Genomic DNA, 20,534 nt, shown 5'->3' on the forward strand with positions numbered 1-20,534 from the left:
AGGATTTATAATTGAAACAATATAGATTTTTTGCAAAAGAAGAAATAGTTTCCAGGATGGAGATTTCCAGAATGTTAGGAGTGTGTGTGAAGGTGTAAACCCACCTCTCTTCAGACAGCACAGTTCCAATCAGCCTAGTTGTGCCAACTCCTATTGGAGGAGGATGGGAGGTTTCACGATGACTCAATGGCCAATTAAATGCTTTCAAATTCATGGTTTATCGCAAGGTTTTCACATACCAACAATCATGCAAACATATTCAGTACACACAGACAGACGTAAAATGGGGGTAACAAACCATGGTGAGTAGCTCAGGAGGCCCGCAGGCTAACTGAGGCACAAGGAAGGCCTGGATTTTACTGGAAACACTGACCAGCAAGGGAATGGGGATCCCTGCTCATCTCCTGGCAGAGCTTCTAGTGCGAGGAGGCCTCAGAGTTCTCCTGGCAAAGCTTCTGCAGGCATCTCAACCATTGTCAGTTTCTTGCTGTTTTTATGGCTCTCCACAAGAGTGTGTCCATAGTCATTATCTCAGCTGCCTTTGGCTTCATTTTCTTGTAGGGTCTCTGAGGTGCCTGGCCGTGGCAGGTGTCATCTTATCACCTCAGTCCACCATACATATGCTTATCACTTTGAAGAGTCAGCAGTTTCACTGTGGGCTGAGTGACTTGTCGTAAATGACTCCATTTTGAGACATGTAGAATCACAAAACATTATTATATATCACACGGCCATTCTCACATATTTGTCATAATGGGATCAACAAATCTTGCTTCTCTCCCAATAACTGGGACCAATTCTGAGGAATTATGACCCATGGTGACCATTTCTGGGGAATTCTAGCAGTGCATGTGCCATGTCTTATTTAACCAAAAAAGTGTGCTATCAAAACAGAGTATTAGCAGACTGACAGTATTCTTAAAATTATTCTTCAGAGATTCTATGTTTTTCCCGATTAATCCCTTTCTTGGGAAAGCCTTGAAAGGTATTTTGAGTAAGTGGAAATGTAGCTTGCTTCAGTCTAAGAATAATTTAATCTTTAATTTTCTCTAGCATTCATTAGGTTTTCCTTTTTTGCTGACTACCTAAATTTAATGGAATGTTTTTCTTCCTTTGCTTGAAAAGTAGTAGAAGTAAATAAACTAAATATTCAACCAAGTACGTTGATACTGCTTTTGAGAAATATATCATTTTATGGATGAGAACTAAGGAAACTAGACAAGGAAATGCCAGATTTAACATGTTTGAAATTAACATGTTATTTAATTTGGTAGAATGTTGTTCTGGGTTTTTCATAACAATAAATAAACAAGTTATTTAGCTAAAATAGGGAATGTTGTCATCTTTCCTCTTCTCTGTCATACAAATTTTAGTTTTTAAATATAAAACTCATCTTTTTTTGTTCATTCCCCACAACTCTATACATGTGACACAGAATTCTTACTAAGACTCTTGGCAAAATTGTTAGGCACTTTTCCAGTTTTTAAAAAATTTTATGTGATTGTGAATTTTAACTGACTTGTTAATTTGGAATAACATTTTCCATCTTCACATTTATGAAATTATAGAACTATTCATTAAAATGATATTAAATTATGTTTATATACTTGTTCTTACATAAAATTTGGGACAGGACTGGCCATTCTGGCCAAAGTTGAACCATCAAGATCTTCATAAAAATTAGTTCCCAGCCCTCTCCCCTTGTAGCAGGACGAGCGGCAGACAAAACTCCTCAGACACCGAGTTAAAGAAGGAAGGGGTTTATTCGGCCGGGGGCATCGGCAAGACTTCTGTCTCAGGAGCTGAGCTCGTGAGACAGAGCAATTCCTGTCCCTTTTAAGGGCTCACAACTCTAAGGGGGTGCGTGTGAGAGGGTCATGATTGAGCAAGCAGTGGGTCCGTGACTGGGGGCTGCATGCACCCGTAATTAGATCGGAACTAAACAAGGGATTTTCACAGTGCATTTCTATACAATGTCTGTAATCTATAGATAACAAAACCAATTAGGTCAGGGGTCGATCTTTAACTACCAGGCCCAGGGTGTGGCGCTGGGCTGTCTGCCTGTGGATTTCACTTCTGCCTTTTAGTTTTTACTTCTTCTTTCTTTGGAGGCAGAAATTGGGCATAAGACAATATGAGGGGTGGTCTCCTCCCTTACCCTCACAGTTCCATTGCTATGCCATCCCACTGTTCTCCTTCCAGTTTTTCTGGTTTTAAGTCACAAATCAGAGTGTTTTTGCATGGACCCTTCTCTTAGTCCCACAAACTTTGTGTTTGGCTAAGCACACTCTGCATAATCAGTATCTCATTGGAATTGAATTAGGTAGTACCCGTACAGCATTTGGCATGTTACCTAGTAAATAAAACTCATTCAATGAGTAAGAATACCCATGAGCTGTCTTAATACTATTATTTAACTAAATTCTTTCTCATTAACAATAACTGGTAGGTACTTTTATTTTGCAAGTTGAAAATGCAGAACCTGAGAATTTCAGATATTAATTAACTTGACCAAAGTCACACAGCAGAAACTGGAATTTTACTCTAATGCATCAGCTTTCCAACTGGTAAGAGTAATTTATCTTGAAGTATGACTATTGGTAGACTGAATCCCTTCACAAATAGCAGCTTGTGAACATGGCATGTATTTAAGGATTATTTTATCAGGGACAGTTTCTTTTATTTCCTGTGTGTATTCAGGATCAGAAGTTTGTTGGGCCAGTTACAACTATTCTAATTAATGAAAATGTAGGCTCTAAGAGAGAAAGCCTGTCCTTTTCCCTTTGAAAGGTTGCTGAAAATGAACTTGCAATAGGCAGATTAATAAGGAAACAAAGCATACAAAATTTATTAAATGTGCACGGGGCAAAAATCATGGGAGAGTAATTACTCAATAACTCAGTGAGGTCCAGATACTTATATACCCTTCTTCACAGGCGATGGGGGAGATGAGGAATGTAGGAGGTAGGAAAATGTTTATTAGGGAGAGTGAATGGGCCCAGGAGACAGAAATTAACTTGTAAATGATTGTCTTGGAATTTGAATGAGCTGGAGAAATAGATATTATCTTGTGGGAAGAGTCCTTCTAGGTGGGTTACCTTCCACAGTCTTCTTTTCTAGCATAGATAATGAGATTTCCAGGGAGGGTAGGGAAAGCAATTGTGTTCTCTTTTGCAGGTCTAGTCTTAAAGTAGATAGGGCATATCAGAGAAAAGCCTCATCCAATATCTGCTGACTTGCAGAAGCCTTTAATTTAAAGTAATCAGTATACCAGGGTGTCATATTTGAAGGGTAAAGTTTCCTGGGTTCCTTCCCAGAAGCCATAAGAAATAAACAAATTAAAAGTCTGTGAAATAAGCACACAAATTTCATTTTCTATACTGAAGTAAATGTAGTATATTTTCTCCCTTATCTTCCACAATTGCTTTTCTCAACTGTAAACCAATTTTTAAAATTTCCATTTAAAAACGATCTGCAAGCTTGACATGGATCTTTAAAATTTTATTATTTTCTTCAGTGTTCTAGAATTCTGCCTAGTTTAATAAAAGTATAGCGCAGCTAAAATTAGCAGTCAGTTTCCTATTCCCCCCACCAAAATGGTGATAGTTTCTTTCACTTTAAAGAAACCTTATGATTTAGTTTAGAAACTAGTGCATTTAGCAGTCTTGAAAGAAGATTGTTTTGAATTTTAAATCGTTTATTAAAAATTGAGGCTCATAAGTAGTGATGCATTTCAAGAGAAAATAATTTACATTTCCAGTTTGGACCCACAGCCATGCCTGTTACTGGCAACCTTTCCACAGGAAATCTTGTATTTCTGGGCCCTTTTCCTGTGATTTATTTCCTCTCCAAAAGTTTTTAATGATACTTCATAAAGGTTAAAGGAAAAAGAAATACTGAATCAAAAATGTTATTACAAAGGAAATGTGTATGCTATTCAAAATACATTTAAAATTAGTGGGATATTATAACTAAATTAACTGACAGTTTGAGTAGAAGTGATTTTCTAAGATTTCAATTTATATTTTTTATTTAATACATTAACATTTCTTTATTAAGGTTATACAAGAATGTAGATATGCGTGGGGAGTGAAAATTTCCATTTTTTTACTCTGACATATTTTTGTTGTTGTTACGATTGTTTTAAGAGACAGAGTCTTACTCTGTCCTCCAGACTGGAGTCCAGTGGCACGATCCTAGCTTACTGCAGCTTCGAAGTCCTGGGCTCAAGTTATCTTCCCACCTCAGCCTCTTGAGTATCTAGGACTACAGGTGCATGCCACCATGCCAGGCTAATTTTTAAATTTTATTTTTTTAGAGACAGGATCTCTCTATGTTGCCTAAGCTAGTTTTGAACTTCTGACCTCAAATGATCCACCTGCCTTGGCTCTCAAAGTGCTGGAATTACAGACATGAGCCACCGTGCCAGGCCTCTGACATACATTAAGGCACACTTCTGCCTTTCATACGTATGTTCTGAATATGAACATATACATGTCATATGTAACAGACGTGTGTATAAATATCAAATACATCAGAAGTGTAAGTTTGGCTTCACAAAGAATGTTGTAGAGGAGGAAAAATAATTTTCTCTCTACCTTTCATAGTTCTTAGTTGGAATGGTCCCCATAGCAAAAGACAAGTTAAGAAGAGAAAAGCAACAAAAGTTTAATAACATGTATACCTCCTGTATATATGCGAGATACCTAAGGAAAAGTGACTATATCTGAAAGAGGTAGCTTTGAACTTAGGCTTAAATATAACCATTTTCTACTGAAACAGAAGAAGGGTCTAGGGAAGGCCTAGTTATGGGAGGTGACCAGGAAAGCACCGTTAAAAAAAGGGTAAGATCTGTTGTGCAGACAAAACTCTCTGTGATCGTCTTCCTTCTCTTCCTTGTACAGAGGAGGAGACACTCTTACAAGTAGAGGTTTCCTTTATGGATGTAAATTTTCCTTATCAAAGGGAAACTTCTACTCTGTTTTCAGAGTTTCTCCTGTGTCTGCATGCAGTTTCTCAAAATAACCAGATCAAAATAATCCTTATGCCAGTGAGACATATTTTGGGGTGGTGTATTCTGGTCTCCTACAGTCATATTTTGGAGTGGCATATTTTGGTCTCCTACAACATATACAACATTTTTTAAAAATAGAGGACAGTTAAACCGGAAATTTTCTTTGCCCATTGGACAGAAAAATCACCAAATGTTTGATATTTATTTTGAGAGCAGAAGAGTGTTCATTCATTTTTGGACCTAATATAATTTTTTTGCATATGTGTTGATAATTGGTCCTATTTGCTAAATATACTAATAATCAATACAATTATACTACATGTGGAGAAATTGAGTTTAAAATTGCTTGTAAAATATGTTTACTTGTTTACACAGCACTGGAGAGCATGGAAGGATATTATTACAGAGACAATGTTTCCGTGGAAGAATTTCAAGCTCAGATAAATGCAGCCTCACTGGAAAAGGTCAAACAGTACAACCAGAAGCTCAGGTATGTAACAATCCAATTGAAAAATAATAAGTGTCTATATTTTAATAGAAATGTGTTAATAAGATTTCTGATGTTATTTATCATATTAGATTATTAATGACATTTCTTTTGATATAAAGTCCTCATATTTAGGGTTTAACATTTTAAATATTCTAATTTGCTATACTTTTTCCAAGTAAAAATAACTAAGTAAAAGTGTGTTGAAAATTTTTATGCAAATATTAAAATTTCTGAAGAGATAAAGAGAAGGGGTTAAATATATAGTAGACCATTTCCAAGAAAGAAAATCACTGAGATATGTTATAGTGGTGTACCCTATGAGATTTATTGGATTAAAGGTAAAATAGGTTTCTCTATGTACCATTAAACAGCTGGCACCCCCACATGGAGAGAAGAATATGTGCTCAGCATGGAAGATATGATTGATCATGTGCTTGGAACTGGAAGAATATTTGCTTTCAAATGTGTCCCTTAATGCTTGCATTTTACTGTCTTTCTCCCCCCCAGAAATAGTGTTACTGGTACAATGATAAATGACAGGCAAAATTAACCACAGTAAGTGAAAGGGAAATGTATTATAATTCAAAAGCTTTATTTGTCAACAGATGATTAGTTGTATATTATCTTTTTGTATATATATTGTATGTATTATATATATATGTATATATATTAGTTGTATATTATCTACATATAGATATATATACACATATCTCCTTTTTATCTTATGAATTACCCTGTTGACAGATCACTTTGTATACTTGTGCCATGTTGGTGTGCTGCACCCATCAACTCGTCAGCACCCATCAATTCATCATTTATATCATGTATAACTCCCCAATGCAATCCCTCCCTCCTCCCCCCTCCCCATGATAGGCCCCAGTGTGTGATGTTCCCCTTCCCGAGTCCAAGTGATCTCATTGTTCAGTTCCCACCTATGAGTGAGAACATGCGGTGTTTAGTTTTCTCTTCTTGTGATAGTTTCCTAAGAATGATGGTTTCCAGCTGCATCCATGTCCCTACAAAGGACGCAAACTCATCCTTTTTGATGGCTGCATAGTATTCCATGGTGTATATATGCCACATTTTCTCAATCCATTCTATCACTGATGGACATTTGGGTTGATTCCAAGTCTTTGCTATTGTGAATAGTGCCGCAATAAACATACGTGTGCATGTGTCTTTGTAGTAGAGTAATTTATAATCCTTTGGGTATATAGCCAGTAGTGGGATGGCTGGGTCATATGGTACATCTAGTTCTAGATCCTTGAGGAATTGCCATACTGTTTTCCATAATGGTTGAACTAGTTTACAATCCCACCAACAGTGTAAAAGTGTTCCTATTTCTCCACATCCTCTCCAACACCTGTTGTTTCCTGACTTCTTAATGATTGCCATTCTAACTGGTGTGAGATGGTATCTCATTGTGGTTTTGATTTGCATTTCTCTGATGGCCAGTGATGATGAGCATTTTTTCATGTGTCTGTTGGCTGTATGAATGTCTTCTTTTGAGAAATGTCTGTTCATATCCTTTCCCCACTTTTTGATGGGGTTGTTTGTTTTTTTCTTGTATATTTGTTTGAGTTCTTTGTAGATTCTGGATATTAGCCCTTTGTCAGATGAGTAGGTTGCAAAGATTTTCTCCCATTCTGAAGGTTGCCTGTTCACTCTGATGGTAGTTTCTTTTGCTGTGCAAAAGCTCTTTAGTTTAATGAGATCCCATTTGTCAATTTTGGCTTTTGCTGCCGTTGCTTTTGGTGTTTTAGACATGAAGTCCTTGCCCATGCCTATGTCCTGAATGGTATTACCTAGGTTTTCTTCTAGGGTTTTTATGGTATTAGGTCTAACATTTAAGTCTCTAATCCATCTTGAGTTAATCTTCGTATAAGGGGTAAGGAAGGATCCAGTTTCAGCTTTCTAATTATGGCTAGCCAATTTTCGCAGCACCATTTATTAAATAGGGATTCCTTTCCCCATTTCTTGTTTCTCTCAGGTTTGTCAAAGATCAGATGGCTGTAGATGTGTGGTATTATTTCTGAGGACTCTGTTCTGTTCCATTGGTCTATATCTCTGTTTTGGTACCAGTACCATGCTGTTTTGGTTACTGTAGCCTTGTAGTATAGTTTGAAGTCAGGTAGCGTGACACCTCCAGCTTTGTCCTTTTGACTTAGGATTGTCTTGGCAATGCGGGCTCTTTTTTGGTTCCATATGAACTTTAAAGCAGTTTTTTCCAATTCTGTGAAGAAACTCATTGGTAGCTTGATGGGGATGGCATTGAATCTATAAATTACCTTGGGCAGTATGGCCATTTTCACGATATTGATTCCTCCTATCCATGAGCATGGTATGTACTTCCATTTGTTTGCATCCTCTTTTATTTCACTGAGCAGTGGTTTGTAGTTCTCCTTGAAGAGGTCCTTTACATCCCTTGTAAGCTGGATTCCTAGGTATTTTATTCTCTTTGAAGCAATTGTGAATGGAAGTTCATTGCTGATTTGGCGCTCTGCTTGTCTGTTACTGGTGTATAAGAATGCTTGTGATTTTTGCACATTAATTTTGTATCCTGAGACTTTGCTGAAGTTGCTTATCAGCTTAAGGAGATTTTGGGCTGAGACGATGGGGTTCTCTTAATATACAATCATGTCATCTGCAAACAGGGACAATTTGACTTCTTCTTTTCCTAACTGGATACCCTTGATTTCTTTATCTTGCCTGATTGCCCTAGCCAGAATTTCCAACACTATGTTGAATAGGAGTGGTGAGAGAGGACATCCCTGTCTTGTGCCAGTTTTCAAAGGGAATTTTTCCAGTTTTTGCCCATTCAGTATGATATTAGCTGTGGGTTTCTCATAAATAGCTCTTATTATTTTGAGGTAAGTTCCATCAATACCGAATTTATTGAGCGTTTTTAGCATGAAGGGCTGTTGAATTTGTCAAAAGCCTTTTCTGCATCTATTGAGATAATCATGTGGTTCTTGTCTTTGGTTCTGTTTACATGCTGGATTACGTTTATTGATTTGCGAATGTTGAACCAGCCTTGCATCCCAGAGATGAAGCCCACTTGATCATGGTGGATAAGCTTTTTGATGTGCTGCTGAATCTGGTTTGCCAGTATTTTATTGAGAATTTTTGCATCGATGTTCATCAGGGATATTGGTCTAAAATTCTCTTTTTTTGTTGTGTCTCTGCCAGGCTTTGGTATCAGGATGATGTTGGCCTCATAAAGAGTTAGGGAGGATTCCCTCTTTTTCTATTGATTGGAATAGTTTCAGAAGGAATGGTACCAGCTCCTCCTTGTACCTCTGGTAGAATTCAGCTGTGAATCCATCTGGTCCTGGACTTTTTTTTGGTGGGTAGGCTATTAATTGTTGCCTCAATTTCAGAGCCTGCTATTGGTCTATTCAGGGATTCAACTTCTTCCTGCTTTAGTCTTGGGAGAGTGTAAATGTCCAGGAAATTATCCATTTCTTCTAGATTTTCTAGTTGATTTGCGTAGAGGCATTTATAGTATTCTCTGATCGTTGTTTGTATTTCTGTGGGGTCAGTGGTGATATCCCCTTTATCATTTTTATTGCGTCTATTTGATTCCTCTCTCTTCTTCTTTATTAGTCTTGCTAGTGGTCTGTCAATTTGTTGATCTTTTCAAAAAACCAACTCCTGGATTCATTGATTCTTTGAAGGTTTTTTGTGTCTCTATCTCCTTCAGTTCTGCTCTGATCTTAGTTATTTCTTGCCTTCTGCTAGCTTTTGAATGTGTTTGCTCTTGCCTCTCTAGTTCTTTTAATTGTGATGTTAGAGTGTCAATTTTAGATCTTTCCTGCTTTCTCTTATGGGCATTTAGTGCTATAAATTTCCCTCTACACACTGCTTTAAATGTGTCCCAGAGATTCTGGTATGTTGTATCTTTGTTCTCATTGGTTTCAAAGAACATCTTTATTTCTGCTTTCATTTCGTGATGTACCCAGTAGTCATTCAGGAGCAGGTTGTTCAGTTCCATGTAGTTGAGCGGTTTTGATTGAGTTTCTTAGTCCTGAGTTCTAGTTTGATTGCACTGTGGTCTGAGAGACAGTTTGTTATAATTCTGTTCTTGTACATTTGCTGAGGAGTGCTTTACTTCCAATTATGTGGTCAATTTTGAATAAGTGCGACGTGGTGCTGAGAAGAATGTATATTCTGTTGATTTGGGGTGGAGAGTTCTATAGATGTCTATTAAGTCCTTGGTGCAGAGATGAGTTCAATTCCTGGATATCCTTGTTAACTTTCTGTCTTGTTGATCTGTCTAATGTTGACAGTGGAGTGTTGAAGTCTCCCATTATTATTGTATGGGAGTCTAAGTCTCTTTGTAGGTCTCTAAGGACTTGCTTTATGAATCTGGGGCCCCTGTATGGGTGCATATATATTTAGGAGAGTTAGCTCTTCCTGTTGAATTGATCCCTTTACCATTATGTAATGGCCTTCTTTGTCTCTGTTGATCTTTGATGGTTTAAAGTCTGTTTTATCAGAGACTAGGATTGCAACCCCTGCTTTTTTCTGTTCTCCATTTGCTTGGTAAATCTTCCTCCATCCCTTTATTTTGAGCCTATGTATGTCTCTGCATGTGAGATGGGTCTCCTGAATACAGCAGACTGATGGTCTTGACTCTTTATCCAGTTTGCCAGTCTGTGTCTTTTAATTGAAGCATTAGTCCATTAACATTTAAGGTTAATATTGTTATGTGTGAACATGATCCTGTCATTATGATATTAACTGGTTATTTTTTTCGTTAGTTGATGCAGTTTCTCCTAGCCTCAATGGTCTTTACATTTTGGCATGTTTTTGCAATGGCTGGTACCGGTTGTTCTTTCCATGTTTAGGGCTTCCTTCAGGGTCTCTTGTAAGGCAGGCCTGGTGGTGACAAAATCTCTAAGCATTTGCTTATCTGTAAGGATTTTCTTTCTCCTTCACTGATGAAACTTAGTTGGCTGGATATGAAATTCTGGGTTGAAAATCTTTTCTTTAAGTACGTTGAATATTGGCCCCACTCTCTTCTGGCTTGGAGAGTTTCTGCTGAGAGATCTGCTGTTAGTCTGATGGGCTTCCCTTTGTGGGTAACCCGACCTTTCTCTCTGGCTGCCCTTAAGATTTTTTCCTTCATTTCAACTTTGGTGAATCTGGCAATTATGTGTCTTGGAGTTGCTCTTCTTGAGGAGTATCTTTGTGGCGTTCTCTGTATTTCCTGAATTTGAATGTTGGCCTGCCCTACTAGGTTGGGGAAGTTCTCCTGGATGATATCCTGAAGAGTTTTCCAACTTGGTTCCATTTTCCCCCTCACTTTCAGGCACCCCAATCAGACGTAGATTTGGTCTTTTTACATAATCCCATACTTCTTGCAGGCTTTGTTCATTTCTTTTTCTCTTTTTTCTTTTGTTTCTCTTCTCGCTTCATTTCATTCATTTGATCCTCAATCGCTGATACTCTTTCTTCCAGTTGATCGAGTCGGTTACTGAAGCTTGTGCATTTGTCACGTATTTCTCGTGTCATGGTTTTCATCTCTGTCATTTCGTTTATGATCTTCTCTGCATTAATTAGTCTAGCTGTCAATTCTTCCACTTTTTTTCAAGATTTTTAGTTTCTTTGCGCTGGGTACGTAATCCTCCTTTAGCTCTGAGAGGTTTGATGGACTGAAGCCTTCTTCTCTCATCTCGTCAAAGTCATTCTCTGACCAGCTTTGATCCGTTGCTGGCGATGGGCTGCGCTCCTTTGCAGGGGGAGATGCGCTCTTATTTTTTGAATTTCCAGCTTTTCTGCCCTGCTTCTTCCCCATCTTTGTGATTTTATCTGTTCTGGTCTTTGATGATGGTGACGTACTGATGGGGTTTTGGTATGGTGTCCTTCCTGTTTGATAGTTTTCGTCTGACAGTCAGAAGGACTGTCTGTTGGTCTGTTGGAGATTGCTTGAGGTCCACTCCAGACCCTGTTTGCCTGGGTATCAGCAGCAGAGGTTGCCGAAGATAGAATATTGCTGAACAGCGAGTGTACCTGTCTCATTCTTCCTTTGGAAGTTTCCTCTCAGGGGTGACTCCACCCTGTGAGATGTGGGGTGTCAGACTGCCCCTAGTGGGGGATGTCTCCCAGCTAGGCTACTCAGGGTCAGGGACCCACCTGAGCAGGCAGTCTGTCCGTTCTCAGATCTCAACCTCCGCGTTGGGAGATCCACGGCTCTCCCCAAAGCTGTCAGACAGAGTCGTTCGCGTCTGCACCGGCCCCCGCTGCTTCCCCTATTGGACTTCAGCTGTGTGCTGTCCCCAGAGGTGCAGTCTACAGAGACAGGCAGGCTTCCTTGAGCTGCTGTGAGCTCCACCCAGTTCGAGCTTCCCAGCGGCTTTGTTTACCTACTTAAGCCTCAGCAATGGCGGGCGCCCCTTCCCCAGCCTCGCTGCTGCCTTGCGGATAGATCGCCACAGACTGCTGTGTTAGCAGTGAGGGAGGCTCCGTGGGCGTGGGACCCTCCCAGCCAGGTGTGGGATATATTCTCCTGGTGTGCCTGTTTCCTTAAAGCGCAGTATTGGGGTGGGAGTTACCCGATTTTCCAGGTGTTGTGCGTCTCAGTTCCCCTGGCTATGAAAACGGATTTCCTTCCCCCTTGCGCTTCCAGGTGAGGCGATGCCTCGCCCTGCTTCAGCTCTCGCTGGTCAGGCTGCAGCAGCTGACCAGCACCGATTGTCCGGCACTCCCTAGTGAGATGACCCCAGTACCTCAGTTGAAAATGCAGAAATCACCAGTCTTCTGTGTCGCTCGCGCTGGGAGTTGGAGACTGGAGCTGTTCCTATTCGGCCATCTTGCCTGAATTTCTCAAAGTTTTTATTTTTAAAAGAAAAATATTTTTGTTCTATCTTGAGTCTTAATAAATCAAAAATACTATTTTGACATTTTAAATTTTTTGTCCTCCCAGCTTAAAAGGAAGAACCTGAGTCAAAATTAATATAAGTAGGGAGTTTATTTGGGCCAAGCTTGAGAATTGCAAGACAGGAGCATAGATTCAAATTGCCCTGAATATTCACTCCAGTTAGCAGCAATTACAAGTAGATTTTTAAAGGAAAAAATGGGAGACAGGGAGTGAGCTGATACAAAGTTGTTTGTCAGGCATTCTCATTGATTTACAGAAATAATATTGACAAGTGGTTGGCTATCCATTGTTAAGCTCTAGAGTGTGGGTTATAGAGTCCAGTGTGGCATCATTATGTTAAGTTACAGCTGCTTATGGTGATAGCAAGCAGTTTCAAGAGATTAATACACAGCACAGAGGGACTAGAAGGATGTAATTGCTGTTTCAGTTTAATGTCTCTCTGGGCCTGTTAATTAAAGCTACTTGCATTCCTCAGATAAAAGTTATTTTCTTTTCTCCTTTCCCCCTTTTGATCAAAAATCTTTCTTCTTGACAGCATTGATGATCAAAACTTGAGTATCAAGTTGTCCGTCATCAAGAAGGCTCATTCCCAAGTAGTTATGTCAAAGTCATTGATTTATGGCTGCTGTTGCTTGTTGAATCGTACCTAGACTTTAGAGTATCGTCAATTTTTTTTTGACGTCAAAAAGGCAATGTTTTATTATTTCAAAATGAAAGTCTATATTATTAAGATTTAAATTAGTGAAGTTTTGAACAATGTGATCTGGCAACATCTATTTTAAAATATTCATGTACTTTGACCAACAGATTCATTATTTATTTATTTATTTATTTTTATTATACTTTAAGTTCTAGGGTACATGTGCACAATGTGCAGGTTTGTTACATATATATACATGTGCCATGCTGGTGTGCTGCACCCATTAACTAGTCATTTACATTAGGTATATCCCCTAATACTATCCCCCCTACCCCCACCCCACAACAGGCCCTGGTGTGTGATGTTCTGCACCCTGTGTCCAAGTGTTCTCATTGTTCAGTTCCCACCTGTGAGTGAGAACATGCGGTGTTTGGTTTTCTGTCCTTGCGATAGTTTGCTCAGAATGATGGTTTCCAGCTTCATCCATGTCCCTACAAAGGACATGAACTCACCCCTTTTTATGGCTGCATAGTATTCCATGGTGTATATGTGCCACATTTTCTTAATCCAGTCTATCATTGATGGACATTTGGGTTGGTTCCAAGTCTTTCCTATTGTGAAAAGTGCCTCAATAAACATTCATGTGCATGTGTCTTTACAGCAGCATGATTTATAATCCTTTGGGTATATGCCCAGTAATGGGATGGCTGGGTCAAATGGTATTTCTAGTTCTAGATCCTTGAGGAATCACCACACTGTCTTCCACAATGGTTGAACTAGTTTATCGTCCCACCAACAGTGTAAAAGTGTTCCTATTTCTCCACGTCCTCTCCAGCACCTGTTGTTTCCTGACTTTTTAATAATTGCCATTCTAACTGGTGTGAGATGGTATCTCATTGTGGTTTTGATTTGCATTTCTCTGATGGTGAGTGATGATGAGCATTTTTTCATGTGTCTGTTGGCTGTATAAATGTCTTCTTTTGAGAAGTGTCTGTTCGTATCCTGTATCATCAATTTGGTTTCCTCAGAAGAAGGAAAACAACAAGAGATAGTGGAAATATAATCCATGTAAGCATTATAACTAAAAATAAAATTTAAATGCTGAACAACAACAAAGACAAAACTGTTCCATTAGGGAGTCGACTAAAAATATCATGAAGAAAATTAAATCCAGGTTCTTCTTTAGAGACTTGTAGCCAGGAAGTAGTTCAAGATTTAATCCAAATGGTAGGTAAATAATAAAACTCAAAAACAATGAACAAGGCTAGCATCTAATAACAGGCATACTATAGTTTTTTTCTGAAACTTTTTTTTTTTTTTAGCCAGTCCTCCATTTTTACCAAAGACAAATCTTGGTTGAACCAATTTATTTGCAAAATAAGTTTTAATGTTAGGATACTTTGCCTACTTATTTACATAAAGTGCAACAAGAACAGTGAATGGCCATATAGTCTCTTTTAAGTTGGCTTTACTGGAACTGCCACAGTAGCTTTAGATTCAGCTTTTAAAAGCCCCAAGGCCAGCCAATCCAAGGATTTGCCATCAGACTGTCTGCAGTTCTTGTAAAAAATAGGTGAACTCTGCTCTTCTTGAGATCCCAGAATAACCTGAGGTTCCTGGTCCTGTCAGAAAGTGACATTCTTTAGTTACCATGAGGACAGAAACCTTATAAAGGAACTGTGCAGACAAGGTACCATACCAGTCTTTCCAAGGGTTTTTTAATTGGCTCTATAAAGTCCACATCAATTCCTCAAAGCAGTTTGGTTATATCTGAAACTATGCCATTCCAGTCAAGGTTTTGGTAAAAGAACCAGTATATCTAATTATGTATCTTAAAAAAGATACAGATTGTTGTTGAATTTATACAACTATATTGCTAGAAATTAAGAATACTCACAAATAGTTCCCAAATTTTGGAGAACTGTGATAAAGAGAAGGGCAAATGTTTTGGCTTTACTCACAAAAGTATACTTCAGCCAATTGCTATAAGCTATAAATGGCTCACAAAGAAAAAAAAAAGTTTTCTTGACTCTGGAAAATAAAACATAAAAAGCATCAGCAATATCTCAAACAAAAAAATCATTAAAAAATATTTTACTCCTCTATTAGTTTAGTCTTATGGAATTAATTCTTGTTCCACTTGATGTTGGGTTAGCAATTCTCATGAACATATCAGCTCTTCAGTTAGAATCCTGGAAGTTTTTTGTTAGTCCAATGGTATGATCTCCAAGTAATCAGAAACCTATGTTCAAATCAGAGTCTTTTCCATCCTTGCATGAACTTCTTTGAAGACAAAACACTTTAGAATTTCACTTGCTTGTAAAGACCTTTTAGAAAATGCATCGTAATTAAGTAATTAACTGTGCAAATGACTTAAAATGATCATAGTTATATACACAATTGAAAAGGAAATTTGTTTATGTCTGTGGCCTATAATAATTTAACATAATAAGCATAATTATCACTGACAACCTATATTAAGACAAATCATAATTTTAGAAAGCTCATATAATTTTGGGACACATGTGCTAACACATTTATATAAATATACCCAGAGAATGGTTAAACACCATTTCTTATTTGACAGTACTTCCTGTATGGTTGTAATGTACCAAATGAGCCTAATATGTCTCTCTTGGATTTACAGGGGTTACTTTTGGGAAACACAATTTTAGAATTTGAAATGTGATTTGGGGAAGTATGTCAAATATTAAAGGTTTAAAATATTTGTTCAAAACAGGATCATAAGTAACTATAAAATGAGATAAGTTTAGCCAAAGTGATAATTCCAAGATTTCAAAAAGGCAAAAATCTTTATTCTTTGATAGAGAGGAGACTTAGTTTTTCAAAAAATCAAAAGACCTAATAAAGACAGTATGAGACCAACGAATCTGTCTTTCTCTTTTTTGACAGTTTACTCAAAAGGTAAACAAAAGTGTTTTTTTTACATCATTAATATTATATAAAAATCCTATTCAGAAGAAAATACAAAGTTCTACTTTTGCATCAGTATATTATTAATGGTAAAGTTATTTTAATAAAACCTTAAAAACAAATCCATCCAATCTTAATCAGCTTTGACCACACAAGGTAAGATTGTCATAAACCTTTTATAACCTTTTAAATTTTTCTTTTCTTTCTTTTTTTTTTTTTGAGACAAGTCTCCCTTTGTTGTCCAGGCTGTAGTGCAATGGACCTCTGCCTCCTGGGTTCAAACGATTCTCTTGCCTCAGCCTCCTGAGTAGCTGGGACTACAGGCGCTTGCCACCACACCGGGCTAATTTTTGTATTTTTAGTAGAGACGGGGTTTCACTATGTTGGCCAGGCTGGTCTCGAACTCCTGACCTCGTGATCTACCCACCTCAGCATCCCAAAGTGCTGGAATTACAAGCGTGAGCCACTATGCCTGGCCTAAATTTTCTGTTAGAGAGCAGAACAATGCTCTAATAAAACCCAGTTATTCTAACAGCAGGCCCCAAATCCTGACCCTGCATTAGTGTGCTTTTAATATTAATGTTAAGTTTTTAGAAAAACTAAGTAATCCCCTTTTAATTTCAGCCAACTTGATCACACATAAAATTTCTTTCACAAGATCCATCTTCCACAAACCTTCTACAACTTGCTTAAAACGTTAGTTGTATCCTACATTTCACCCTAGGACAAAAATTTACTTTCCCTTCCCCCTTATTATGACCATACAAAGTTCTCTCTCATGTAAAAAAAAAAATTTATCTTTTCAACTTTCTTTACATCATACTTTCTTTATATGTTCTGTATAGACATGTTTCTCTTATATCTGGTAGTTTTAGTTACACATACTGATTACAGTTTGTATTAGTTTGTTCTCACACTGCTAATAAAGACATACCCAAGACTGAGTCATTATAAAGGATAGAGGTTTAATTGACTCACAGTTGCACATGGCTGGGGAAACCTCACAATCATGGTGGAAGGCAAGGAGTAGCAAGTCACATTTTACATGGTGGCAGGTAAGTGAGAAAGCATGTGCAGGGGAACTCCCATTTATAAAACCATTGCATCTCTTGAGACTTATTCACTGTCATAAGAACAGCATGAGAAAGACCTGCCCCCATAATTCAATTACCTCCCACCAGGTCCCTCCCATAATGCATGGGAATTATGGGAGCTACAGTTTGAGATTTGGGTGGGGACACGGCCAAACCATGTCATTCTGCCCCTGGCCTCTTCCAAATCTCATCTCCTCACATTTCAAAACCAATCGTGCATTCCCAACAGTCCCCCAAAGTCTTAACTCATTTCAGCATTAACTTAAAAGTCCACAGTTTAATGTCTCACCTGATACGAGGCAAGTCCTGTCCACCTATAAGCCTGTAAAATCAAAAGCAAGTTAGTTACTTCCTAGATACAATGGGGGTGCAGGCATTGGATAAATACACACAATCCAAATGGGAGAAATTGTCCAAAACAAAAGGGCTACAGGCCCCATATAAGTCTGAAATCCAATAAGGCAGTCATTAAATATTAAAGTTCCAAAATGGTCTCCTTTTACTCCATGTCTCACATTCAGGGAATGCTGATATAAGAGGTAGGTTCCCATGGCCCTGGGAAGGTCTGCCTCTGTGGCTTTGCAGGGTACTGCCCCACTCCTGGTACCAATTTGCTATATTAGTTTGTTCTCAAGCTGCTAATAAAGACACACCCAGGACTGGGTAATAATAAAGGAATGAGGTTTAATTGACTCACAGTTCCACATGGCTGGGGAGGCCTCACAATCATGGTGGAAAGAAAGGAGGAGCAAGTCACATCTTACATGGTGGCAGGCAAGAGAGAGCATGTGCAAAGGAATCCCCATTTAGAAAACCATCAGATCTCTTGAGAGTTATTCAATATCATGAGGACAGCATGGGAAAGACTCAGCTTAATTCAGCTGAGTCATAATTCAGCTTAACCATAATTCAGTTACCTCCCACTAGGTCTCTCCCACAACATGGGGGGATTATGGGAGCTAGAATTCCAGATTTGGGTTGGGACACAGCCAAACCATATCACGGTTTTAACCTAGTAACTAATTTTCAATGAAAAACCTGGGAATTAAGTAATTTTGGACTATGTTATACTATTATTTTTTGATGAAAACCATTTTATTATTCCTTAGAAAGAGATTTTCTCAATTTCTGTTGACTAGCAGATCTAAACATATATTTAGATAGTTTTACTATGCTACATAAAATATGATGTTGAAGTACATAAACGTAAATTTATGTTTAACAATTAATGTTTCAGTATTTTAACTTAGAAATGACTCAGACATTTTATGATTAGCTATTATTTAATCTAGCATAACAAAATCTTAAGACTTTTAAATTACTGAAAAGAATTCTGAAACTATAAAACAGGTACCCTCTATAATGTCTTCCCCAGTTGCCCTAGGTCCCTAATATTTACATGGCACCCAAAGATGGCAATGAAGAGCATGGCCCAACTGGGTCCTGAATTTCCACGTCAAGTACAGAGCTCAGAACAGAGGAGAGAGCTGTGAAGGGTATGATTGGAGGATCAGACCCCTCCCAGCATGGCCAGGAGGAAAAGCTGGGTCAGGGAGAAAGAGGCCATGTTAAGCTTGATTCTGCTCTTTAGTTGGTGGTCTAGGCTCTGAGGACTTGTCCCCAGGCCTCACCGTGGCCATCTGTCCAGATCCCAGATCTACACGCTCAAATCCAAAGACATAAGCTCACAGTCAAATTAAGCAAATATTTGAAAATATCATACAAGCTACAGTTTTATGACCTTAAAATATCTAGCAGAGATAGTATAAACTTGTCTGACCAGCAGACACAGACAAAAATGTCCAAATTATGAAGCTCTTCCTATTTTATTTTACCAACAATTTTTAAACTATCTTTATTTACCAAAGATTACTAAAATCATGTGAATTTGAAAAGCATTTGGTCTAGTTATTTAATTTGTGGGTACGCTTATTTACAAGCCAGTTTGGTGTTATAGACGACACACAAAACTATGTGTACACATGTATACTCAAAAATACAGGTAGTTTTAAAACTTTAGCCATGAGTCAGATAAAACTCTCTAGTTTAAAAGGGCAGTTGTGTTCAAACTGTGCCTTTGTATATGGGAAAGGTTAACGTTTATCTGTTTCATGTGGCTGAAGCTCTTACTGAATTTTAGAGAAACAGGGTAGCAAATTTGCATCTCAAATCAAAGATAGAAAATTTAATATTTTTAAAGAAGGAATTTGGGTATGTTAGAGGAAGGTTAAAAATGAATTTCAAGGTAACACAAAATCATAGGACTTTACTATAGAATTTCATAAGGAGGCCAGTTTCATTTAGATAGGCAGCTTTTAATTTGGTGTCTGTTTTCCAAATGGGCTCAAGGTGGAGCCCATTAAGGAACAGGGTCAATAAAGCATTTGCAGTTTTTAAAGCTGAATAATTTAAATATGTGAAAAGCAAGCACAGTTGGAAGGCAGAGCATTTAGATTTTCTAAAATCAAGCATTCTAATTTTGCATTGAATCCTGGATCCTCCCTCACAAAAAATGGGAAACACCACAGGACTAGGCCAAGCAATGCTTCTACGGTGCACTGTGCTACAAAGACATTTCTCCAAGGTTTAAACCTCACCTGTCTCATCCAAACTTCCAAGGAAATGAGTAGTGTCCTGTAGCAATAACCATTTATTGTAAACAATAGCCCTCATCCACCTCCAAAACTGCAGCTCTGCCAGTGACCCTCCAGTCATCACATATACTAAGGTCAAGTTCTCTCTCAGTACAAAGTAATCTCTGGTACTCCTGAAAACCAATGAGATCAGGTAACACAGTACAAAAGATGGTAGAGTATGAGACCTCAGACGAATCTGTCCATGATGCTCCAGACTTTACAGAAGGATAGATGACCCAAAAAAGGGGTCAGTGGCACCTTTTTCTGTGTTTCTTAAACAGTCTGAGTCATTAGATGTCTCTCCCAGATCCTTTTATGTGGTACCTAAGATTGCAAAGAGGAAAAAGGAGTCGGGAAGGATAGAAGTAAATAATAGAACAATTTTTAAGAAAGGAAGTGAACAGGAGGAACAAGCAGATAATTAATGAAAGATTTCTATCCATAGGAAAATAATAATCTCCAAAACAGGATCCAAAGAGAAAAAGCAGAAAGGTCTTAATATGTATAAAATGTATATACACACAAACACACATATATATACACACACTATATATAATATGTTAATATATATGCATATAATGTGTGTGTGTACTTGAATATCATCTTTTAGTCAAGCTGACTTCTGACCTTTTAAAAAATGCATTTTAATAAATCTTTTATTATCACATTATAGCCAAGAAAAACAGCTGATAATCTGGCTTAAATCTTTTTTTTTTTTTTTTTTTTGAGATGCAGTTTCACTCTTGTTGCTCAGGCTGGAGTGCAGTGGCACGATCTTGGCTCACCACAACATCCACCTCCTGGGTTCAAGCGATTCTCTTGCCTCAGCCTCCCGAATAGCCG

The 20,534-nt window shown here is 38.0% G+C and overlaps 1 protein-coding gene across 1 annotated transcript in view; it reads left to right on the forward strand.

Annotated features, from left to right (window-relative positions):
* The window catches only part of PREX2 (phosphatidylinositol-3,4,5-trisphosphate dependent Rac exchange factor 2), a 296,781-nt gene that overhangs the window by 198,840 nt on the left and 77,407 nt on the right, over positions 1–20,534 (forward strand). Inside the window, exon 35 of the mRNA XM_033202634.1 lies at positions 5,390–5,504. Coding sequence (XP_033058525.1) covers positions 5,390–5,504 — 115 coding nt within the window. The remainder of the gene's footprint in view (positions 1–5,389; positions 5,505–20,534) is intronic.

The sequence above is a fragment of the Trachypithecus francoisi genome, unplaced genomic scaffold (assembly GCF_009764315.1).
Source record: "Trachypithecus francoisi isolate TF-2019V2 unplaced genomic scaffold, Tfra_2.0 Lachesis_group7, whole genome shotgun sequence".
NCBI lineage: Eukaryota > Metazoa > Chordata > Mammalia > Primates > Cercopithecidae > Trachypithecus > Trachypithecus francoisi.